Genomic DNA, 21,979 nt, shown 5'->3' with positions numbered 1-21,979 from the left:
TGCAAAATTGTGAATGATTGAGTTATTTGTTGTTGCTATTATTATTTATCTTATAGCCTGCTTGAAATCAAACGAATAGGGCAGGGATAGCCTGCTCGGTAGGGCACTGGGCCCATGTCCGAGAGTTCGTGAGTTCGAACCCCGCCTGCCGAAGACTCACCGTGGAGTAAAGTGACTGATGCACGTTAAATCTGTCGAGTCTCAAAAGTCCTCCATGCTCCCATAACAAATTAATACATCTGGGGGTACTGGATTGGAGATCGATTGTTCCCTGATTCAGGTCAAAATTACGATCTGTGGATGAATGAATGGATGTATGAATGGGTCCACCCTATAAACGGGTGCGACGTATGGTGTGGCGGAAGTCGAATTCTTGGCCATAGATGGCCCTCTGTAGCCAAGAATACGACTTCAATCACACTCACTTCTCCACCTGTTTTATAGGGCGAACCAAATCATACTCCATTCATTCATCCATGACCTGAACCATCTCAAATTCAGTACATCCAGAGGCATTGATTTGTTATGGGAACTTGGTGGACTTTGTGACCCCGATAGATTTGACATGCACCAGTCACTATTTAATACATGGCAATTCTTCGTCCTAGCAGCCTATAAGATAAATAAATACAAATGGAAAGTGCATAACAAATCTGAATAAAAATCGATTACATATATGTTTAAATATAAAAGTATTGCATAGAAACTCGTGCAAAACATATAATTATTAGAAAACTACAGTGCGTCTAATAACATGGTCTAATTATTATAATATACTAATATAAAACCAGATGTAATAAATATTCTATTTTTATATAATATATCGTCTAATTTAGTCAATCGTCGAATTTTTATTATATATCATCTAATTTTACCAGTTGATACACGAACGTGAACCAGTGCTAACTGATTTCAGTGACATAAGAACAATAAAGCTGTATAATATCCCCTGATGATTAAGATTTTACATAGAATCTTATAATGCGTCTGATATTTTGGCCAGAGACTGCATATTTTTGATACTAATGAATGTAAGAATATATCAGCTCAATACATAGATTTGCGAAGGTACAGTATAAATCCTCATAAATTTAAAGCATGTTTCTAATTCTTTAAATTGAATTTTTAATGATCAACAATCCTGCCTCTTCCCTTTTTGTCTCTCAATATCTCATTTTGTGCTATGTTTTTCTTCCAAAAACGAGGCAGGAAAAATTAATATTGAGTATAAAAACCATTAAGAAATGAATAATTTCTTGAAATAAGAAAGAAGTTTATAATTAATGCCAAAATTTAATGAGTGTTTCCCTCAAATTGTCGAGTATTTCTCTTTTTATTCCTCCATTCTATAGTTGTTTTGATATATTCTGAAACGGCTTTTATTCATTATTTAAGAAAAATATTATTGCTTTTCTTGCCTGAAACAAAACACAAGGAATCGATATTATTTTCTTTTCTAAAAGTCGACTTTCATCGGAGGAAAAAAAAAAGTAAAGTGACAGTCATGTCTCAAAGGAGGCTATATACTTTTTAGTTTAATGATTTTATAATTTTTAAATTCTTAATTTCAGTGATCACAGTTAAGCATATTAATCGAAAGCAAATAAAAATTGTGATATTCCGAAGTTTATTTTATCAAGAAGCGTTTGAAAGAAAAGCAAAATATCTGAGAAATATGATAATAAACCTATTTAAACGGATAAGGAAATATGACAATAATAATTTTTTATTAAAAATAAACTTGAAATTCAAGCCTATCGATACTTTTTTTCAAAATTTTTAAAATCACGTACTTAAAATTTTAGCATATTCGAATGGGTGTCTCATGGGGTGGGTAGAATTTTTCGAAATTCTTTAGAAGAGAATCTTTTACTTATTTTAATAGAATATCATATAGACTTATTTTTAATTACTTTCTTTTTTTTTCTTGTAAAATTTAATAGGGATGTAGGTACAACTAAAAAACTGCTACTATACTTTAAAAAAAATTCGAATCATAATTCGTTTTTTTTCGAATCGTAATTAAGAATATAAAATGCAATTAAATTCTTCCAGGTTAACATACAATAAAAAGCACAAATTTTTAGGTTTCAAATGCGTTTGTACTTATTTATTTATTTTTTGAAAAGTTAATTTAAAATTTACTTTTTTCATAATTATTATAATAATTATTAAGAGAAAACTCACGTTTTTATTTAATGTTCACAGACAAAATAATGTTATTTGTTTCAAATTTTTCCCTTTAAGAGTATTTTATTAATAAATAGTTTTAACAAATACATAACTATTTAGAATATGTAGCACATTGGATATTCATTAAATGAATATTTATTCCTCATCTAAAATTAAAATAAATTTATACATTTTTATTTTTAGCATTATACACATTTATCACATAGAAGTAAAAGATGTCTCTTTTAAAGATAATTAAGGTAGTTTAATTCCAATTAAGATATATTCTTAACAAATTTATAATTATCTTTCATTTTTTATTTAAAAATAAAAGAGCCTACATTTTTCGAATAAAATCAGTATTTAAGGATCAAAAAATGGTGTGTCATAGTATCTTATCAAATTTTTATAATGGAAAAGAAGAAAAATAACATAAGGGTGTATTGAAATTAATGAGTAGTAATATATATTAACAGCATTTAAGTTAAATTTACTATGTTTTGAAATATATAGAGAGCCTCGACTTTTTCTATAAAAACATGCTCTCTCTTGTGTCAAGTTTGTTCAATTCCTCATATTATTTAAAGTATTAAAGTTCTACTTTAAACTATGCAATCACAAATATAACAATGACTTATAATAATTGCTTTTATATGTTTTAGACTTAATCGAAAAATTCGACTCTTTTTTGCTATGGTGGTATCATTTTGCAATGCGTCTTCAGTGTAAAAAGTTCTGGATCAAACTACGGTATAAAATACTAGCACTTGGGGTGCATCATCCATAAAATCTGATTTACTGTAAAATCCATTTTTACCGTAAAATATTAATCCGTAATTTTTGCAGTGATAGTTATTTAGTTAGATTGATTCAGTTATTTTACTGTAATTATTACTATAAAAATTGCGATCTATCAATTTTTTTGTTCCGTAACATGTTTCGGTAAAAATGGATTTTACGGTAAAGAATACCTTTTATTGTAAATTGATCCGGAATTTTTTACAGTGTACAAAGCTCAGTGCATTAAGCTTAACAAATGCCAATGTAGAATACATAGAACCGGATTTTCTAACTAGGATAAGATATATTTATTATATCTTCTTCTTTATAAGGACTACAGACAAAGGCCTCCTCAGTAAGTTTCCTTAAATGAACCCTATTAAATCCTTTAGTCCGACAACGATTGACCTTTAATGTTTTTAGCTCTGCCTCTACACAGTCCATCCATCTTGTGCTAAGTCATTCTCTTTTTCTGGTACCCTGAGTATTTAAAACGATGACCGTAACAGGGTTCGATTAGTAACATCTAAAGAATATAATATCAATCTTATTAAATTACTTGCAAAAGTTTTTTTTTTGTTATTTGAAATGTTATTATTTGTTCATTTAAATTTATTTACTTCTAGAAACTCTTAGCACAATTATGAATACCCGATTAATAAAAGTAAATAAAAATATATTGTATGAGTTAATTACTTGCAGTTTAATTTTTAAAAGAAAGAAAAAAAAAGATGAACGGATGATGCATCTCGAAAACACGTATTCCATAGTGTTACGCCACTATCATTCATTCAATCATACTTTCTTCACGAATCCTAATCTGCTCTTATTTTCCCACATCCCCTAAATAATTTGAGGTCTCCAGCCTGCGTCATTAATGATCCATAATAAATATTCAAAACTTTTAAATAAATCCTCTTAATGAAGTATATTTCTCAAACTTAAACAAACTGTCTTTAGAATGAGAACTTAAGACATGACAATGGATTAAAGTAACAAGCCCTGTCATTAAAGACGGTAATCAATAATCCGAAAATTGATTTAAATCCCCCAATTAAAACTAAGGTTTCTTCTTTTAAGGGTAGTATTTAGTATTACATAGAAAATTTTATTAATTCCATAGATAAAGGTGTTTTCAAATTACCAATCAAATTAATTGAATAGTATTTAAAAGTTATCTTTTTGAATCAATAGATATTTTAAATGTATGCATTAAGGAATTTATAGATTCCTTAAATTTTTGTTTTTAATATTGAAAAACTTAACAAACACAAATTTTCTGTGAAAAAAAAAATTATTACATAGATTATTAATATTGAATCAATAATTCAGGAATTTATTGAATTAATTTGATAAAGAATATAAGTTTTCTTATGTCAAAAGTTATTTAAGATTTTATAGATTAAATACCTACGTAAAAAGTTTGTTTACAAAACTGAAAAATTTCTCGGCATAAGAGAAAACAAGAAAAAGTGAGTTAAATACATAAAATATTGAACTTATTTTATTGACTGCTATAAATGAATGTACTCAATTCAAGAAATTGTTTAAACCACTTTATTAAGAACATGAGTTTTTCGATCATCAAAAGTTCCAAAAATGTCAAATGTCTCCATTATTCAACCAAAGTAATTGAATATGTGCGAAGGTATTATAATAATTTACTGATTTTTCTAACAACTTATCCATAAAATATGCGAATAAAAATTTCATTTCCAAATTTGAAAAACCAAGTCAAATTCCAAAAGTCTAAATAAAAGTTTATAAGGAAATATTTTATAATAAAGGATGCGGGGGCTTACAAAAAACCAAAATGGTTAAAAATGAATATACTTAATCAAAATATTAAGCTTGCATGAATCGTGCACAAAAAATAAATTGACCACCATCGATAACTTTTGATCTAAAGATCGGATCTTCGCATTTTAGAACTCAATCTTAAAGGTTCGAAGGGGTGACCTCAAATAGGCTTATTAATTAGTGCAGACGATATTTTAAATTACGAAATCAGACACAAGGACATATTTTTTCTGAATAAACATATCTTTTTGTCGACAGATTTGGATTGTTCATCCCAAAATATAGAGGGTAGTCGCCATCTGGGAGATATAGTCCCAATAGTTTGGCCAGGAAGACAATCCAAATGTTAATTTTAGTTTTTGGGTATTTCACCATATATCGAGAACTTTTTATGCCAAATTTTAAATCATTTTAAAGAACTCTGTGTTAAATGGCAAAATACAAAATTTAAGCAAAATTGGTCGAATAGTTCCTGAGAAAACAAATTTTAAATATAGGACTTTTTCAGAATTCGATTTCTCTGAAACAATTCGACCGAATTCGCTCAAATTTTCTATTTTAACATTTACAATTGCATGCGTTGTGTCTGATTTCATAACTTAAAATATCGTCTGTACTTATTAATTCGATTATCCTCTTGAACCATTAAGATTAAGTCATAGAACGTGAAGATGCAATTATTAGATCAAAAGTTATTCAGGTTGGTCCGTTTTTTATTTTGTACATATAGCAAACGTTCTATTATCGTGAAACACCAAATTATAGGAAATGTCTGGCTTGCCTTACAATAAAATAAAGAACTGACAATTTTAAATTTCTATGAGTAAAATTCCATTTTAAAAGGAAACTTAGATAACTTACTTAAGACAAAATACTTTTAAGAAATCATTATATTAGAAAAAAGTATTGTATACTTGTTATCACATTCTAAAATGAAAAGAATTAAATTATATTTATAATATTCTTTGCATAAACTAATTAGTTATTAACAATTATGTCAATGTCTCTAAGCCTCAAGCAATATTTAAATTGGTTTTTTCGATAAAGTAAGTTTCAAAAATACGAAACTTGACATGAAAGCTTAAAAGTTAAACTAATTAATTAAAAATATTAATAAAACAAAATTTAAGCTCTATGCTATAGATTTAATTTCATTATGTGGCAGATTTTAGGCAAGGAGGTTTTATTGGACAATAAAAATACTGTTGATATTGATTTTTCTTTACAAATATTTTAACTATTCAGCACTCTTTAAGTTTACTCCTCAATCTCGAAAAAAGAAAATGATTTTGCTTTATTGTGCTATCGGTAGGTGCAAAAATAAATATCATTTTTCAGAATTAATGACAGCCATTATGTGAAAAAAATAGGAAATTTCCATCATTATAAGAGAAAGTATAATAGCAAATTTTGTTTAAAAGGTTAATAAAAAAAAAATAACTTTATAAACTTCGTATGCAACATAGATAAATTTAACTCTTATCTAGGAATACAATCGCAACCAAATAATTGTAATTTAGCTGGGGAAAAACTTATTATTCTAATTGTGCAATTCTTTCCCTCAAAAGATACAAATCGTTTTGGCATGGTAACGCTTATTAATGAAAGGTACATTCACAAACTCTTTTTTGTATTTACACCTCAATAAATTATTTTCCGCTTTAATTACATAGCTGAGGTTGCTTTTTTATGACAGAAGAAATCAAAGCAAATATTTAATTAAGTGTTTTGAATGTCGTAAGTGTTCCTGATTGTGACAGTTATCAAACGAAAATGTTGTTTTAAGAAAAGTAGAATGATAAATTGAAAGTAATGGGTGATTTATAACTACAATAAGCTGAAGTTATTCTGCTTTGTCTTATGAAAGTATGCTTTTTCTTACTGTGTTTTATATTAATGGGTAGATTCTTAGTTGAATTTTTTTCTTTTTCAAGAGGAAAATTCAGATCTGCCACGAAGGAAATTCTTTACGACAGATTTTCGTTTAAAGCTTTTTTTTTTATTATTCGTTCGAAACGCAAATCTCAAAAAAACATGATTTAAAATTGAAAAAAAAATCAAAAAGTCAGACATGTTCAAAATTCCTTATAAATATATTCATTCCCTGCGAATATATCCATTCATAATATAACGTATTCATCAAATACGAAAACTATGAGCAGGCTCTTGAAAAGTAATTATGAAGGAATACAAGAGAGACGTTCCATCAAATGGGCGTCGTTGGTAGGTATATATCCTCTTCAACAATTCGAAATCACTGAGAGTCTCCCCTTCCCAGAAATCCAGAAAATTTTCATTAATCATCGTCCATTTAAATTCATTTGAGTTAAAAACAAGAAAGGGATTTTGAAAAATTAATCATTTTGCAGATATTTAGCAGAACATTTTTTCTTACGTGTAAAATTTATAGAACTATTATGACTGTGTATTTTAATTTAGTAGCCCTCTAAAATTGCAACTCCCGGGTTCTTTGGAGATGACTGAGATCGAACCAGGGTAGAGGAACACTTGAAACCACCATGAAAAAGGATGAACAATTCCAAATAGGTTAAATAACTTTTATTGAGTTGCCTCTCTTCAAATTCCCTCTCCAGAAAACGAGAAAGTGTGGTTCGTTGTCAGCCGTAGGCGTTTCATGAGATTAAACAGTTACGTGTGGCCAGAAGCGCAATGGCTAGTCAAATGCAGTTCGTGCCTTGACCAAAGAATATACAAAGGGTAAGAAGGCTAGCTTTCGTATGTATAATGTGAACCATTCCCCCAAATTTTGGTGTGATCTCTGTTTGTAAAACATGGAACAGTGAACAAAAAAAACAGTGTTTAAAAGCACGGCAGCTGAAGCTCTTGAAACAGGTTTCCACCCTCCTCTCCTGCAAACCACTACTAGGGTTAGGGAGAAGAAGAAAATTGTTATCTTTTTATTTATTATTGGTCTGCTCTACATTTTTACACCATTGATCAACAGTGCTGTACTGTTAATTTAGATATTCCTTTGAGAAACCATTTATACGAGGGTTATTTTTTTTCAAGGTCCGATTGGTCGCTTAAACTTCAGGGAAAATCCGGTAAGTTTGTGGGCAAACGTCTTGCGCTGTGTCTTTAGTTGGCCAGGGTAAAGCGTGGATTAACGGTTGTCATTTTTGAGTACGTATGGAGCACATAGACATGCTTCGAAAAATAGAGTCTCCCACCAAATATGAATTGCGTTCAGTCATTAGATTTCTGCAAGCTGAAGGAAGCAATGCAGCTGAAATTCATAGACGAATGAGTAAAGAGTACGGAGAAGCGTTCATGAGTAATAGCAATGTGCGGAAATGGTGCAGGAACTTTGATGCTGGACGCACAAATGTTCATGATGCTGGCGGCCAGGGAGGGAAGTCAGTGTCAACCGATGATCTTGTTCAGCGCTTGGATCAGACGATTCGCGGAAATCGTCGGTTCACAATTTCTAGGTTGAGCGAATGATTCCGAAATCACTGTCAGCTCTCTATACCATTGTGAGTAAAAGACTCGAGTACCGCAAACTCTACGCGAGATGGGTTCCCAAGATGCTGTCTGACCATCACAAAACTCAACGAATGGGCGCCGCATTAACCTTCCCCCAGCGCTACCATCACGACGGAGATGAGTTTTTGGACAAAATTGTCACAGGAGATGAGACATGGGTCCATTGCGAAACTGAAGAATAGCTGACTAGGAGGACAAACTTTCGCCACAGACAGCGAGCTGCAAACCAGCGTACAGAATTGGCTGAAAACACTGGCGGCTGCATTCTATGATGAAGGCATTGGAAAATTGATACCACGCTACGACAAATGTATGAATCGGAACGGTGATTACGCCGAATAGTATCTTAATGTTGTATCACATTGTTCCATATAAAATTTTCTTGATTCTGACTGTGATTTTCTCTTAGCGACCAATCGGACCTTGAAAAAAAATAGCTCTCGTATCATCGATGTTGATTAAATCTGCTAACACATTTTGACATAAAAAGAAAGAATAAAACGACGGTTGGCGGGAGGCAGAGTACCCAACCATACATTTGGAAATGCCCAATAACCGATTCACAGGTGACGTACTTACTGGCAGTCACTTTGCTTCTGAAGCTCATGCTCTGGATCTTTGAAGGTATGATGTTCTGTTAAATTTGAATATGTTGCTCACCCTATAAGTTGCTCTTCTGATATAACATGCCTAACCAAACAGTTCCCCGAGCTAGTTGCGTATTCTAAGAGTTGGAATTCTTCGCCTTTCTATATTCCTTACTTTGACAATGCTTGTAAGCCGGACAGTTGTAATTGGTGTGTCAAAATAAACTGTGGGACGAGGCGAAGAAGGAAGGAGTATCATCTGTTGAGTAATTAGAGTTGCGTGCTTATTGCCCGGAATTACCTATGCAGAGGAGAGATGAAACGATTTTCTTTCGGGCAGAATGGGATCGAACGAGAGACCTTTGGGTTTGTTACCAGACAGTCTAATTAAATATACATAGGGGAGAAGTCTAGCTTTCATTGGCATAATGTAAACCAGTCCAACAAAGTTAGGTGTGGATCTCGTGTAAAAAGGAAAAAAACAACATTTAGGGGCACGACAGCAAAGGTTCTTGAACGGGTCGAGAGGGTAACGTCAAATATACTAATTAGTGCAAATGATATTTTAAATTAGGAAATTAGACACAAAAACGTATTTTCTCTGATTAAACATACCTTTTTTCGTAGAATTCGCATTTCTGACCCCCAAAATAACGTCGCTGCTACCTGGAAACATTATTTTAATAGTTTGTTCAGGGGCGTGGTTCAAAGCTTTTAAACTAAGGTCAACTATAAGATTAACTTTAGTTTTTACGTATTTCCCTATATCCCAAATTTTAAGCGAATTTAAAAAGTTTTGCATATAATTATAAAATTCGTTTTTCTAAAGATAATTTCATGCAAAATGCAACTTTTAGTAAATATTCATTATTTTTTTATTATTTTATTTAATGATAGGTGAAAAACTAAGGTATACAATTTTTCAATGAAAGAATACCATTTTAAGTGACAAAATAAAAAATTTGAGCAGAATTTTCCAAATAGTTCCAGAGAAATAAAAGAAAACTCGTATTTTTCAAAATTTGGTCTCTCACCTCTTTAATTTTTTGGGTCTATCCTTTGTGACTTAAATTTCTTATTTATTAAAGCAAAAGTAAATTTAAATCGTAGAGGAAAGAATGTTTCGCATTGATATGTGGTAAGCAATAATTAATTAACTATGTGAAAGATTAGTCATTGCAGCCTCAGAGCGAAACAGAAATCTGGGTGGAAAGTGTGCTTTCAGCTCTGCAGAGAGAGGACAACATAAGCAGACAAACAGCAGTCATATCTGACAATTTTTCTTAAATGTAAGTTAGTCAATATTCGTTTCTCGGACACAAACTTGAAATATGTAAAGTGAAGTATAATTGAAATTTTTTTAACTATATTACTTGAATTTTATATATTAAGCCGATGGATTCATTCTTTTTCTCAAATGGAGAAATTAGTATTTCGCCGAACATAGATGTTAACTTTAAAAGTATCTTTGAAGAGAAAAAGGAAAGATAGGAAGAAATTTTTTCTTATATTTATATAAAATGCATATTAACATCGATTCCCCTGATTAAAAAGATCCGTTTTTTTGTTTGTAAAATTATGCTATGATGCAATTAAAAATTAAAAATAAATTTTACAATTTAATGGGCATAACCATCTCGAAGTTCAAAGCGGGGCATGATATCTTTATATAGAATACGTGATTGTAACTCATAACTTTATTTGCAAAACTGAACTGCTACGTGCTAGGGAAGAGAAAATTGAATTTAGCATTTAAAGGATTCAAAAGTCAATCAATGCATACAGAAATAACATTTTCATATCAATATGTTCTTTAAACGTTTTGTTAAATGTACGTGAAATTTGGATTAAAATGGACATGAAAAGTTCGTTTACGTGGAATAGGAGTCCCAAATTAGTGCTGCCCTTAGGGCCCATCTTTGGATCTGTATGGACGTGCTCTGCGTTTTATACTTGCACATTGCATTATAACTTATCATATCATATTTATTATTTCGACAACTATTTTGAGTTTAAGTTAAAGTTATTTTTATACTTCATTGAATTTTTTAAAGCAATTTGTGGCAACATTAGCGAATTCTGGTTATTAAAAATAAATTGTGGCAACCTGTGGTCTAAGGTGGCAACATACTTGATTCGGAAACTGTAAACAAGTTCTATGATCATGAAATTTAATTGATATCAAATAAATCATGACAAAATTTCTCGGATTACTATGGCTCTTATTTCTTTGTTCTCTAAATTTTATTAAATGCCAGCGTTTTGGTCAGCCTTCCAAAGTTTTATTTAGATATAGATCCAATTCAAATGAATTGCGCAGCGATTTTTACCAAATTTCAGATCCTGTTCATGAGAATAAAGATTTTACCGAAAATCGTATTAAACGGAGTATTGTATCATCTGCTAAACCATCTTTAAGTACAAATTTTTCATCAATCGTAAGTTCTTGCAGTTTTTTGTTAATTGGGTAGTACTGAACAATATGAAGCATAATAAACTCTGCTCAGATATATTTGTTTTGCTTTGCATTCTTACAATAAGTATGCACAATATAAACTACTTCAGTCAATTTAAGTTTGGACTAATGTCGCTACTTCTAAATCTTACTTAAAAGGTTGCTCTAAAATATTTCAACATTTGTTTATTCTAAGCAACTTGAGCCCTTTTAATCATCAATAGTTCGTGTATGTTAATATGCGGTACATATTTGTTGCCCGTTTACGACACCACTTTTTTTACCTTGCTAAATTATTTCTTAATTTTCGCAACTTTGCACCACTAATATCAAAGTGAAACTCCGATTTGCTTGACTTTTTTTTCTGCAGAAAAATCAGTAAAACATTTAAAAATACATTCACAAAAATTATTATTGCTTATCTTATGCTATAACTGAGCTTTTACCAATCAGTAGAAGGGATTTTATCACATTAATGGCAAAATATAATTTTTCAATACTAATTTGTATATTAATACAGTCTATTCCATTTAGGGGGATATTTTCGTATCATGATCTGACACTCCAACTGCAATTGCCAAGGTGCCAAATAGATGTTGAACTGGCAAAAAAATTTTTAAAAAATACGTTGTTCCGTTTCTATGATGTATTTTTAGTTTCTCGTGAGCCGCTGCACAAAAGTTGCCGTGACTTGTCGATTATTCTACGGTTGATCTTGATACAGAAATCTACTCCCATTTAGTACAACCCCTTAGAGCAATTCTTCCATTGCATTGTCAATTAACATAAGGTCCCATTTATTGATGTAATGTCATTGTAATGAATGAATTTATAATTCGCTATAAACAGTTTAGTGTTAAAATTAAGTTTCATTATTATTTTCATTACCAATAAAAACACTCTCAAAACCAGTGGTGATATTTTCATTTTAATTTCGATTGCACCCTACTAAAATTGCTAAAGCACGCAACAAGTTATCATGATTGGCGTGAACAGGTTTTGTATGGTTCCCTGTTCATGACAACTACAACTGCCAAAGGTTTTTTTATTTTCAAATTTTTTCAAGAAATGTTTAATTGTTTGCCCAGTGTTCGCTATAAGTTATAGATCCCCTTCAAGTTTGTCACTTCATGATATTTAATTTTCCCTTGTACTAATGTCTCATTATCACCTAAAATATTCAACTTTTTTTGGCACACAGTGTTTTCATCATAGAAAAAAAAATGGTTGAGAAGTCCTCACCCTTTCTCAAAAACAGGGTGAGATTTCAAAAATTTAAGTGAGATTTCTAAAAACTAAAAAAACACAAAAACTCTTGAAAAAAAATCATTTCTTTAATTATAATACATTTTTAACGTCTTCTATTTCTTAAAGTATTGAATATTTTTGATGCATCATCATAGAAGATTTTGCCTTTACAAGGTATTTGTCCATCTTAATAATAAATTTGAACGTCTTACATGAAGAAACCTTACCTACGGTAAACTAGAAATATGTTCTGAAAGTGATTCCGTGGTTGTGTTCTGTTGTTCGAAAAGGTTCTGAACAATGCTGGTAAATAGGGAAGCCGGATAACGAGGCAGATGTTGAAAATAATGAAAGATCCAGGAAGAAAAGTGAAACTGATTTTATTCTAAATGGCATAATTCGAAGATTTTTCCAAAATGTGAGAAATTCGCGAATTTTGAAATTGATTTATAGAATGTGCGAATTTCTCGCAGTAATAATTTTTTGATGTAAGAAAAGAAAAAAATATGCAAGATTCTCGCGCTGTAGTGAAAACACTGGCACAGGTACGGATACATAAATCTTCCTAACTATTTGGGTGCCGCTGCCCTACCTCGTTGTCACCAAAACTAGGTACTACTGATACTGAAAACTTTCCTGACGAGTGTTTTTAGCTTTTATAAGGTTTAGAGAAATTTCTAGAATCATTAATTTCATTGTGTAAAGCCCATCATCCATTGTAAAAAAACTAAGTTTTGATCTTTAGTTCAAAATATGTACTTGTGTTAAAGTCTGTAATTTTCTTTTTTTACTAAGCATAGCTGATAGTAACAAAAGAAAGTTAATATTTTATTTTTATTGTTTTGTATGTATATATATCTAACTGTAATATTTTTAACCTAGTTTCATCTAAATGATAGTCATGAACGACTATCTGTTCATTGGGCTGGAAAAGGAAGTGATGTCCTAATTTGTTTGGCTAGAAATAGAAATCAAGATGATCATTCTAATTCAAGCGTTTTCTTTTCGTATGATTATGGGAAGACATTTGTTGAAAAGCAGTCACAATTCATGAGGATATCTGATAATAAACCAGCTATAATATCTATGTTCTACATTAGTCCAGTACTTAACAGTCATGTAAGTCTATTTACTTAATTACAAATTCTATTTTTTAACTTTATACGACACACAGTCATATCTGATTATAAGAAAAAAATTTGAAAATCACAATACAGTCAGACCTTGATATAAGGTCACCCTAAGGGACATCGCAAAAGTGACCTTATAAGCGGGGTGACCTTTTAACCAATTCATTAGCAGTTCATAACTAAGCACGTAAATAGTACACATTAGGATTTTTTAGAAATGGCAAGACAAACGAAAACGATCGGCCGTAAATTAAATATTTAAGTCAATAAATTTTAACAGAATTAGTAGAGAATTAAAGAAAGTTAGATTTTAAATTTTTTTTTTATTTAAAATAAAGCTGTTTACAAATTTCCTCAAAGTGTACATACATACATTACATCTTACCTTATTTAAAATAATCATTTATGCAGGTCTGTCTCGTTTTTGGTTTCATTTTTCGAACAATGTTTTCTAGATTTTGTAACTTCTCAAAATGTTCCTCAGCTCCCTCATGGTTTGTAAAAAAAATTCGTATGGCATTTATTGCATTGAAGGCTTTCCGTTGGGTTACAGCTACAGTCTCAGGATCACTGTCAACAACTTGTGAAACAATTTCAGAAATCGTAGCTTCAGAAGTAGAGGCAATTTCCTTATCAATCAAACCATATTCAGCTTCCTCTTCATAGGCATGGCCACGATTTTTCAAATCTTCCATCAGAACAGATAGAGGAATATTGTCTTCTTCGGTTTCGTCATCCATAGTATTCAGAGAACTCCCAAAACCAGCATGGCGAAAACAATTTGCTATGCATGTGGTGGACACCATGCTACGCCTCAGATAGAAATGACCTTATAAGCGATAATGATTTTTAAATCTTGACCATATATCCGATAATCTGTAACAAAGAATTCTTGTTCAGTAAGCCGGGACTTTGAAAAAGTGACCTTATATGCGGATGACCTTATATCGAGGTCTGACTCTATTATAGGTTTAACAAGTTTTTCCTTGAAATTAAATTTTTATGACTAAATTTTCTTTATTTCCATAAAAATTCTTTGTATTGTGTAGCAATTTTTTTGATATTGTCTCCCAATTTTATAATTAAAGAGCTGACTGTGTTCAAGTAAGATAGTTTTAAATAGGTTGCCCACTTTGCCAACAAAATATGAAATAATCGAGGAATTTGATTTGGAAAAATTGCACTTTTATAGCCTATGTGTAGAAAAATCCTACAACAGACCTGCAAAATAATTAGTCTTAAAATTCATGATAACAATTTGTTGCCACTAAGATTCAAAATAAATGAGAACTTCTATTATTTTTATTTCTTGTAGAAATTCTGTTTTAACCTGGTTAATTTTTCTTAGATTATATTAATTTAAACAAAATACTCTTCATTTAACAATTAATTGTTTGAATTTTTACAATTCAGAAATATTTTCCTCTATGCTGGTAATAATTGCTTGATTAAAAAAATCCTAACTTTACCATATAAACTAATTTTGGTTTTTAATGATGGTAAAATTTGTTATGACTGATGCAAGAGCTGTGGTTGCTTAGGGAATTGAGCATTCCCCTATCGCTGAGGTGAACTGTGTTAGAATCAAACTGGATTTGGGCTTGAGTTTCCTTGCTATCAGTCCAACAGTGAGAGGTTTTCATGGTTTTCCTCTCTATGTAATGCAAATGTAGGTTAGTTCCATCAAAAAATCTGCCACAAGGGCAAAATTTATCCCAGTACTTGATCCTGGAGTTCTTTTGGGTTCAAAATTACAAGGCAACGAAGTTGAACGACCATTGGTAGTCATAAATTCAAAATTGAGCTTGGCTCGTTGTTGTAAACTCCGCTGTTCTATGACATTCAAAAATATAATAAGACGTATGTAATATATTATATTAATTAATATGTTATCTTGCAATGACTTTTTAAAGTTTTCAAATCTTTGTGCAATATAATGTAATGATTTAAATATATGAATTATAAAATCTACAAATTACAACTCAATCTAAAATGTAATATTTGACAAATTTTCTAACAAACAGTAAGTTTAATTGTTTGTTGTCAAAAAAATATTTCTAAGGAATTATAGAAAATAGTTTAACAAAAATGGAATCTAAAATTTGGAGATTTTTCTATAAAATCTGATTCTATCCAGGAATTTTATTTCTAGAGAGGACCCTGTTAGTGTTTAAATGGTAACTGTAGAAAATTAAGCCATTCTAGTGCATGAACTGACACAGTAGTTCATTAGGTGTAATGAGAATTCATCAAATTAACTCATGTTTTATGTTTTTTTACTGTGTTTATGTTTTTAGCACAGTTTGTGTTAAAAATTTCAGTTCATTTCAAAAAGTATCAGAAATTAATCTAAATAATTACTTGATGACAAAGTTTTTATTTCTTTAAAAATATAAAATTATTCTAAATAACTATTGTAACATGTATTGGTTGGTACTTTTCCATTTCACTGGAGCAAGTAAACTCAGTAGTTTTATTTATGTATTTTCATTATCATTATGTTTTCGTTTTTTTTTAAATAGCCATCACCTAAAATATTCTCTTTTTTTTTTAAGTAAAAAAAAAACAGTTGAATTTATTTTCACCCGGTAACTTTGCATTAACGACTTTATTTCCTGCGGCAGTGAAGTGAAAAAGTGCCTAATGAATAATTTGCACTGCCTAATCTATCACTTAACTGTTATCAATTAACTGCCTAATCTATAACCTAACAAAATGAATCTAAGTAAATGCTTAACCTTTAATTAATTATTAAACACTTCTTAAATTATTATTTAAGACAACCTAATAAAATTAATTTAAACAAATACTTAATGTATATTTAATTATTTAACACTACTTAAATTATCACTTAAGATAACCTAATAAATTGAATTATTATAGATTACTATTGTGTTGGCAATTTAGATAGAGGAATATCCAATTTTTGGTGATGAGAAATAATAAATATATAAATAACAAAAAATAAATAGAAAAATTAAGACTATTTATAATAGTTCTGACATTTTTTTACCACTTATGATGTAAACCACTTTTATCCAGTGTCCTGGCCAAAATCAGTTTCGACGATTTCGATTAAAACCTGGCCATTTAAAAAATTTTTTCTTATTTTCTTGAACCATTGGGACCTGTATATTGTAAAGACTAAACTAAGGTCATTTCTTGAGAAATTTTAATTTTTTTTAGAATCTTCACCCATTAAGCTTTTCAATTTTGTTAACACGAGGATGTTTTATTCAATGTTATTTATTACTATGTTTTACAACTACCTATTACAAAAACATATTATTCACCATTTTTATAACTTTAAAGTAAGAAGTATTCTCTCAATTTTTACAATATGTATGTCTGTAATATTTAAATTTTATAATTTTGTTAGTTTATTTTCAATTTTCACAGGCTATTAGTATATTATTATTTTATGTATTTTAAAATTCATTAATGTAGTCATTTACCATTTCTAATGTCTAATTTATTGTTTTTGTCATTTTAGTATATATTTACTGACGTCATTCATGACTATATTTTTTCAACAAGAGATTATGGGAAGACATTTGAGAAGCATTCTGTCTCATTTACCCCGGATCTTATTACTATGCATCCTACCAGGTCTGAAATTATTTTAGGAATGAGTAAATCTGACCCATTAAAGCAGGTAATTTGTGTTTTTTTTTTTTTTTTTTTTTTTTTTTTTTTTTTTTTTTTTTTTTTTTTTTTNTGTTTTTTTTTTTTTTTTTTCATTTAAAGTTTGCATTCTGAAATGTAATTTCATGAATTATTATTCCATTCACGGCATTATAGATCTCTTTTTTACTGACCTAAATCAGACCTAACGTAAGTGAATTAAGATAAAATGGCTAGGAAAAAATCATATATTAACACTTATCGAATTATAAAACTTTAGCTTTTTGCATTTATTTATACTAGCTTGTGGAATTATAACAATTAAAAAAACACATTAATAATGCATCTATTGGGAGATATAAAAAGTAGAAAAATTGCACATGATGAAAAATTCTACCTAATGGCATGGTGATACATTTAGTTAAGGTATCTCTTGTGCCCCTGCCCTTTAAAGCTGAAGATCTTAGGTTAGATTCTTGTGACCAACCATACATTAAGCTTATATATGCAAGTTACAGGATAAATCTCTCATAACCAGCAATCCTCCCGTTAAAGCAGAGAAAGCTACCAGCTCAGGCACTAACCACATCATCTCAATAATTTCAAAATTATGCAGTTATTTCTACAGGGTTATTAAAAGATGGAACCTTGAAAAAAGGGGCTATGTGTTTGACAGTGGCTGGTTGTATTTTGGGGGGGGGTAGCAACATGTTTTGATGGGGTATGACAGTGGTTCCTAAGTGGTGTACTGCGGAATCCTAAGGTTCCGGGGGTCACAGAGGTGCCGAGCGTTAGGATTTCTTTTTATTAAGCTATGACTTTTGAAACCTATAACTCAATTTGTATTCAGTTAATTGCCATTATATATTTAATATTTCCGTTATTTTTATGAAATTATTTCATTAAAATGCTTATGAAGAAGAAAAAGAACTCAAAGCAATATTTTTTCTAATAACGATATAAGGAATGAATTATGAAAAGGATATGCATTTCAAATAAGAATAACCAAATTCAAAAATAAATAAATATGTTTCTTTGATAACCATTCTCAGCATTTATTTTTGTCCTTTTTCATTTTTATTATGACTGAAATCAAATTACTGCTCACTCAATTTGAGTTTATGCGTACTTTAAAATTAAATTAAAAACTAAACTTGACTCCGCTCTACACCCGTGATTTTTGACTGACACAGAACTAGAGATGCAACTGATATCCGGTAGGCAGTATCTATCCGGCCGATCCGGCTAGTAGGCCGGATATCCGGTTATGGCCGGATATCCGGTTATGGCCGGATATTATGATTATCCGGCAGTAACACTTGGCTCGAAATAAAATATTGAGTAGAAAGTTAAAAATGAAATATATATATATATAATTCATCACAATNAAGTATCAATGTAATCATTTATATAATAATAGATTAGTATGCAATTGTATGTCAACACATTATTTATTACCTTAAACTGTCTGGAATTCATCATCATTATAGGGTTGCGCTTGCGTAAAATTTACTATCGTGGAAATTCAGCTTTTTTGCCTTTTGGCTAATCTCATCCCTGATTAATTACCATTATGTATTTAACATTTCCGTTATTTTTGTGAAATTATTTAATTAAAATGCGTATGAAGAAAAAGAACTCAAAGCAATGTTTTTTCTAATAACAATGTAATGAATGAATTATGAAAAGGATATGCATTTCAAATAAGAATAACCTAATTCAAATAAGTCTGTTTCTTTGATAGCCATTCTCAGCATTTATTTTTGTCCTTTTTGTTTCTATTATGACTGAAATCATATTTCTGCTCATTCAATTTGAGTTTATGCATACTCTAAAATCAAATTAAAAACTAAACTTGACTTCGCTCTACACCTGTGATTTTTGACTGACACAGAACCCAATTTTAAGACTAATATTGATAAAACAATGTGTTAGAAAAATTTATTTTTCATTTATTCACTAAATATTTTCAAAATAATTCATAATCTTTCTTTAAGGGGTTCATAATTGCTAATAAATAGTCTCAAGGTTCTGCCAAAAGAAGGTAGATCATTTAGGACTTGGAAAAAAGAGTGTGTTATTTTATCAAATATTTAGGTTTATAACTACAGTATAAGATCTGTACAGTATCAGACTTTTTTATTTGATTAAATTAACTGTGTTTTTATCATTGAATTATTCAGTTTGAGGTTTCACACATTCTTTACATATAATTATTATGGTTGAGTATTAGTATTTTGTTCAACCTGCATAAATTAAGCATTGAGGGTATCTACTATTTACTTAACTCCATTCTTTTACGTGTTGAAATTACATTTCTTTGTTAGGTAACTTTTTTAATTTCTTTTATTTGCATCTAGTTATGGTTGTCAGAAGATTTTGGTTCTTCATGGATTGTGATCCAACTGCAAGTGAAAGCATTCTATTGGTAAGATTTCAATCCTTGTAATTCATTTACATCTTTTATTCAATTTATCGTTAATTATAATAATTTGGAATTTGGAAGTTTTTACTTGTTTTTTATAATAATGGCTATGCAATTTCATGGTGGCCACCCACCTTCAAAACCTGGAATTATCAGGGAAATTTAGATAAAAACCTGGAAAAATCAGGGAATTTTAAAGAAAAACTAGATTTTTTTAAATTTAAGTTATTTTGCCATACCCACTTTTTTTAGACGGAAATTTATCGCCAAACAGTTGAAATATCATCAACTGAGCAATATGCTTGCATTAAAATTTGCTCCATTAATAGCCTGCTAAACTAGAATGCCCAAGGTTGCTAAATGAATGAAGAAACTATGGGAATGTGCGTTTTAGGAGAGGCAAAGATTGTGGTGGAGGTGGAAGAAGGAAGGATATTTGCTTTTGTAGTTTTTTCTTCTTTTTTTCCTTCTAGTTCGTGGGCAGAATCCATTTATCGTTCGAGTTTGTTTAATGTTTTGGTTTTTTTTTCTCTCTTTTGACAAAATTATTCAAAATGTTTTAGTATTTTTAACTTTATAAAATTCTCCAAATATTAATTGGTTATAATTTAATAATATATTATATATTACACTCTTTCTTTCCTTCTTTTTTTTTTTGTTGAAAACTTGTACTCTTATCTAGTGAAATTTGTGAATTTTATTTTCTCAGCAAAGCCTACCAATCACTCATTTTCTTACAATCGCTAACAGCAATGTTAGTCGACAAATTGTTGCATTGGTGCCAGTTTTCTGGATTTCCGTTTAACCTTTTATAACATATGAATATTATTTTTGAAAAAGTTTCTTCTATGAACCAACTATAAGTTAACATTTAATATTACTGTTTTGTTGCTAAATATTTGATTTTTGATTTAAAATTCGAATTGTGTTATCATAGTGTCAAAAGTTTGTTGTTGTTACTTGTATTCCTGAGATGATATTTCTGAAACTGTTTCTCTCCTTTTACTCTAAAAAGGGAGATCCTAAAAAGCTCGCAGAAACTAAGGAATAGTGGGGAAATTATATTTGTATGGGGAAAAAAATTATTCATGTATTTATTAGGAAGAAGGAAAACGAAAAAAATTTTTTTGTTCTGCACTGTACAGGTGCAAGTTTCTAGTTAGGCAATTCCATGGTAAAGACAACCAAACCACCAAAGTTTTTAACTTAAAATTTTTAAACAAATAAGGTATTTTCAAGTTAAAAAACTAAAAATTTAGAAATAATGACTTTAACTTATTTCAATTACTGTTTTCAATTCATTCACTGTTTTCATTTCCCTGTTTTCAATTATTATAGACTGTTAAATAAAGGGCTACATCATTTTAAATTTTTCACTGAAGTAAGTAAATCTTTAACAAGTACAGTTTTTTTTTTTTTTTTTNTTAATACACTTTTTTTTTTTTTTTTTTTTTTTTAAATTTACGCTAATAATAGAAAATGAAGTAAATATTAATTACAGTAAACTGTAACAAAACAGGTTATCCTGCACAAATGTGTAAAAACATTTAAAAAAAAAATTATGAAGATGATTTACAAAAAAAAAAAAACTATGAAGATGCACACTTTTGATATTTTATGTCTGACACTTAAATACATAATTTATTGTATTGTGCTACTGGGATTTAGCATAATTAAATGATTTTTTCTGTTTAAAGCAAGATTCTAAGTCTCATTTGTGTAGTCTATTTTGATTTTGAAAATAATAAATATTTTTATTGTAAATTAAAAATTATTATTTGCATTCTACACTATTTATGTATGTGAGACACCACTGCTTTTCTTTTCATTGCATTTATTTTCATCAGTTTTCATCTCTTATTTCGCTTTTCTTTATAAAATTAAATTAAATTAATTAAGTTATAAGCTGAATGGATCTAAAAAAATGAGTTATCAAGACCCCCAAATTACAAATGTTTTGTTATTAAATTCTAGGTTGAAGGAACATTTCTGTGTGCATAAGCATGTATTCAATTCAATGCAAGAAATAATAGTTTTCAGACAAATTATATATTAAATAGTAGATGTATATGTTTATTATACTTTTTTAACATCATTATAGGTAAAAAAAATTTCAAATGTTGCATAAATCCACCTATTATTTTAAAAAATGTGTTTAATTTTAAAGCTTCTACTAGAAATTTTGCTCATAATGAAAGCAAGAATTTAACAACTTTTGCTAATTATTTACCAAATAATTTTTTAAGAAGAT

At 29.6% G+C, this 21,979-nt stretch overlaps 1 protein-coding gene across 1 annotated transcript in view; it reads left to right on the top strand.

Moving 5' to 3' along the window:
- The first annotated feature begins 10,949 nt into the window (after positions 1–10,949).
- LOC107447726 (sortilin-related receptor) overlaps positions 10,950–21,979 on the top strand; it is a 58,445-nt gene continuing 47,415 nt past the window's right edge. The window contains exons 1-4 of the mRNA XM_016062727.3: positions 10,950–11,284; positions 13,432–13,668; positions 17,173–17,334; positions 19,664–19,731. Coding sequence (XP_015918213.2) covers positions 11,039–11,284; positions 13,432–13,668; positions 17,173–17,334; positions 19,664–19,731 — 713 coding nt within the window. The 5' untranslated portion in view covers positions 10,950–11,038. The remainder of the gene's footprint in view (positions 11,285–13,431; positions 13,669–17,172; positions 17,335–19,663; positions 19,732–21,979) is intronic.

The sequence above is a fragment of the Parasteatoda tepidariorum genome, chromosome 2, assembly GCF_043381705.1.
Source record: "Parasteatoda tepidariorum isolate YZ-2023 chromosome 2, CAS_Ptep_4.0, whole genome shotgun sequence".
NCBI lineage: Eukaryota > Metazoa > Arthropoda > Arachnida > Araneae > Theridiidae > Parasteatoda > Parasteatoda tepidariorum.
Note: the sequence above shows the minus strand (reverse complement) of the source record. Positions and strands in the feature narration are given on the sequence as shown.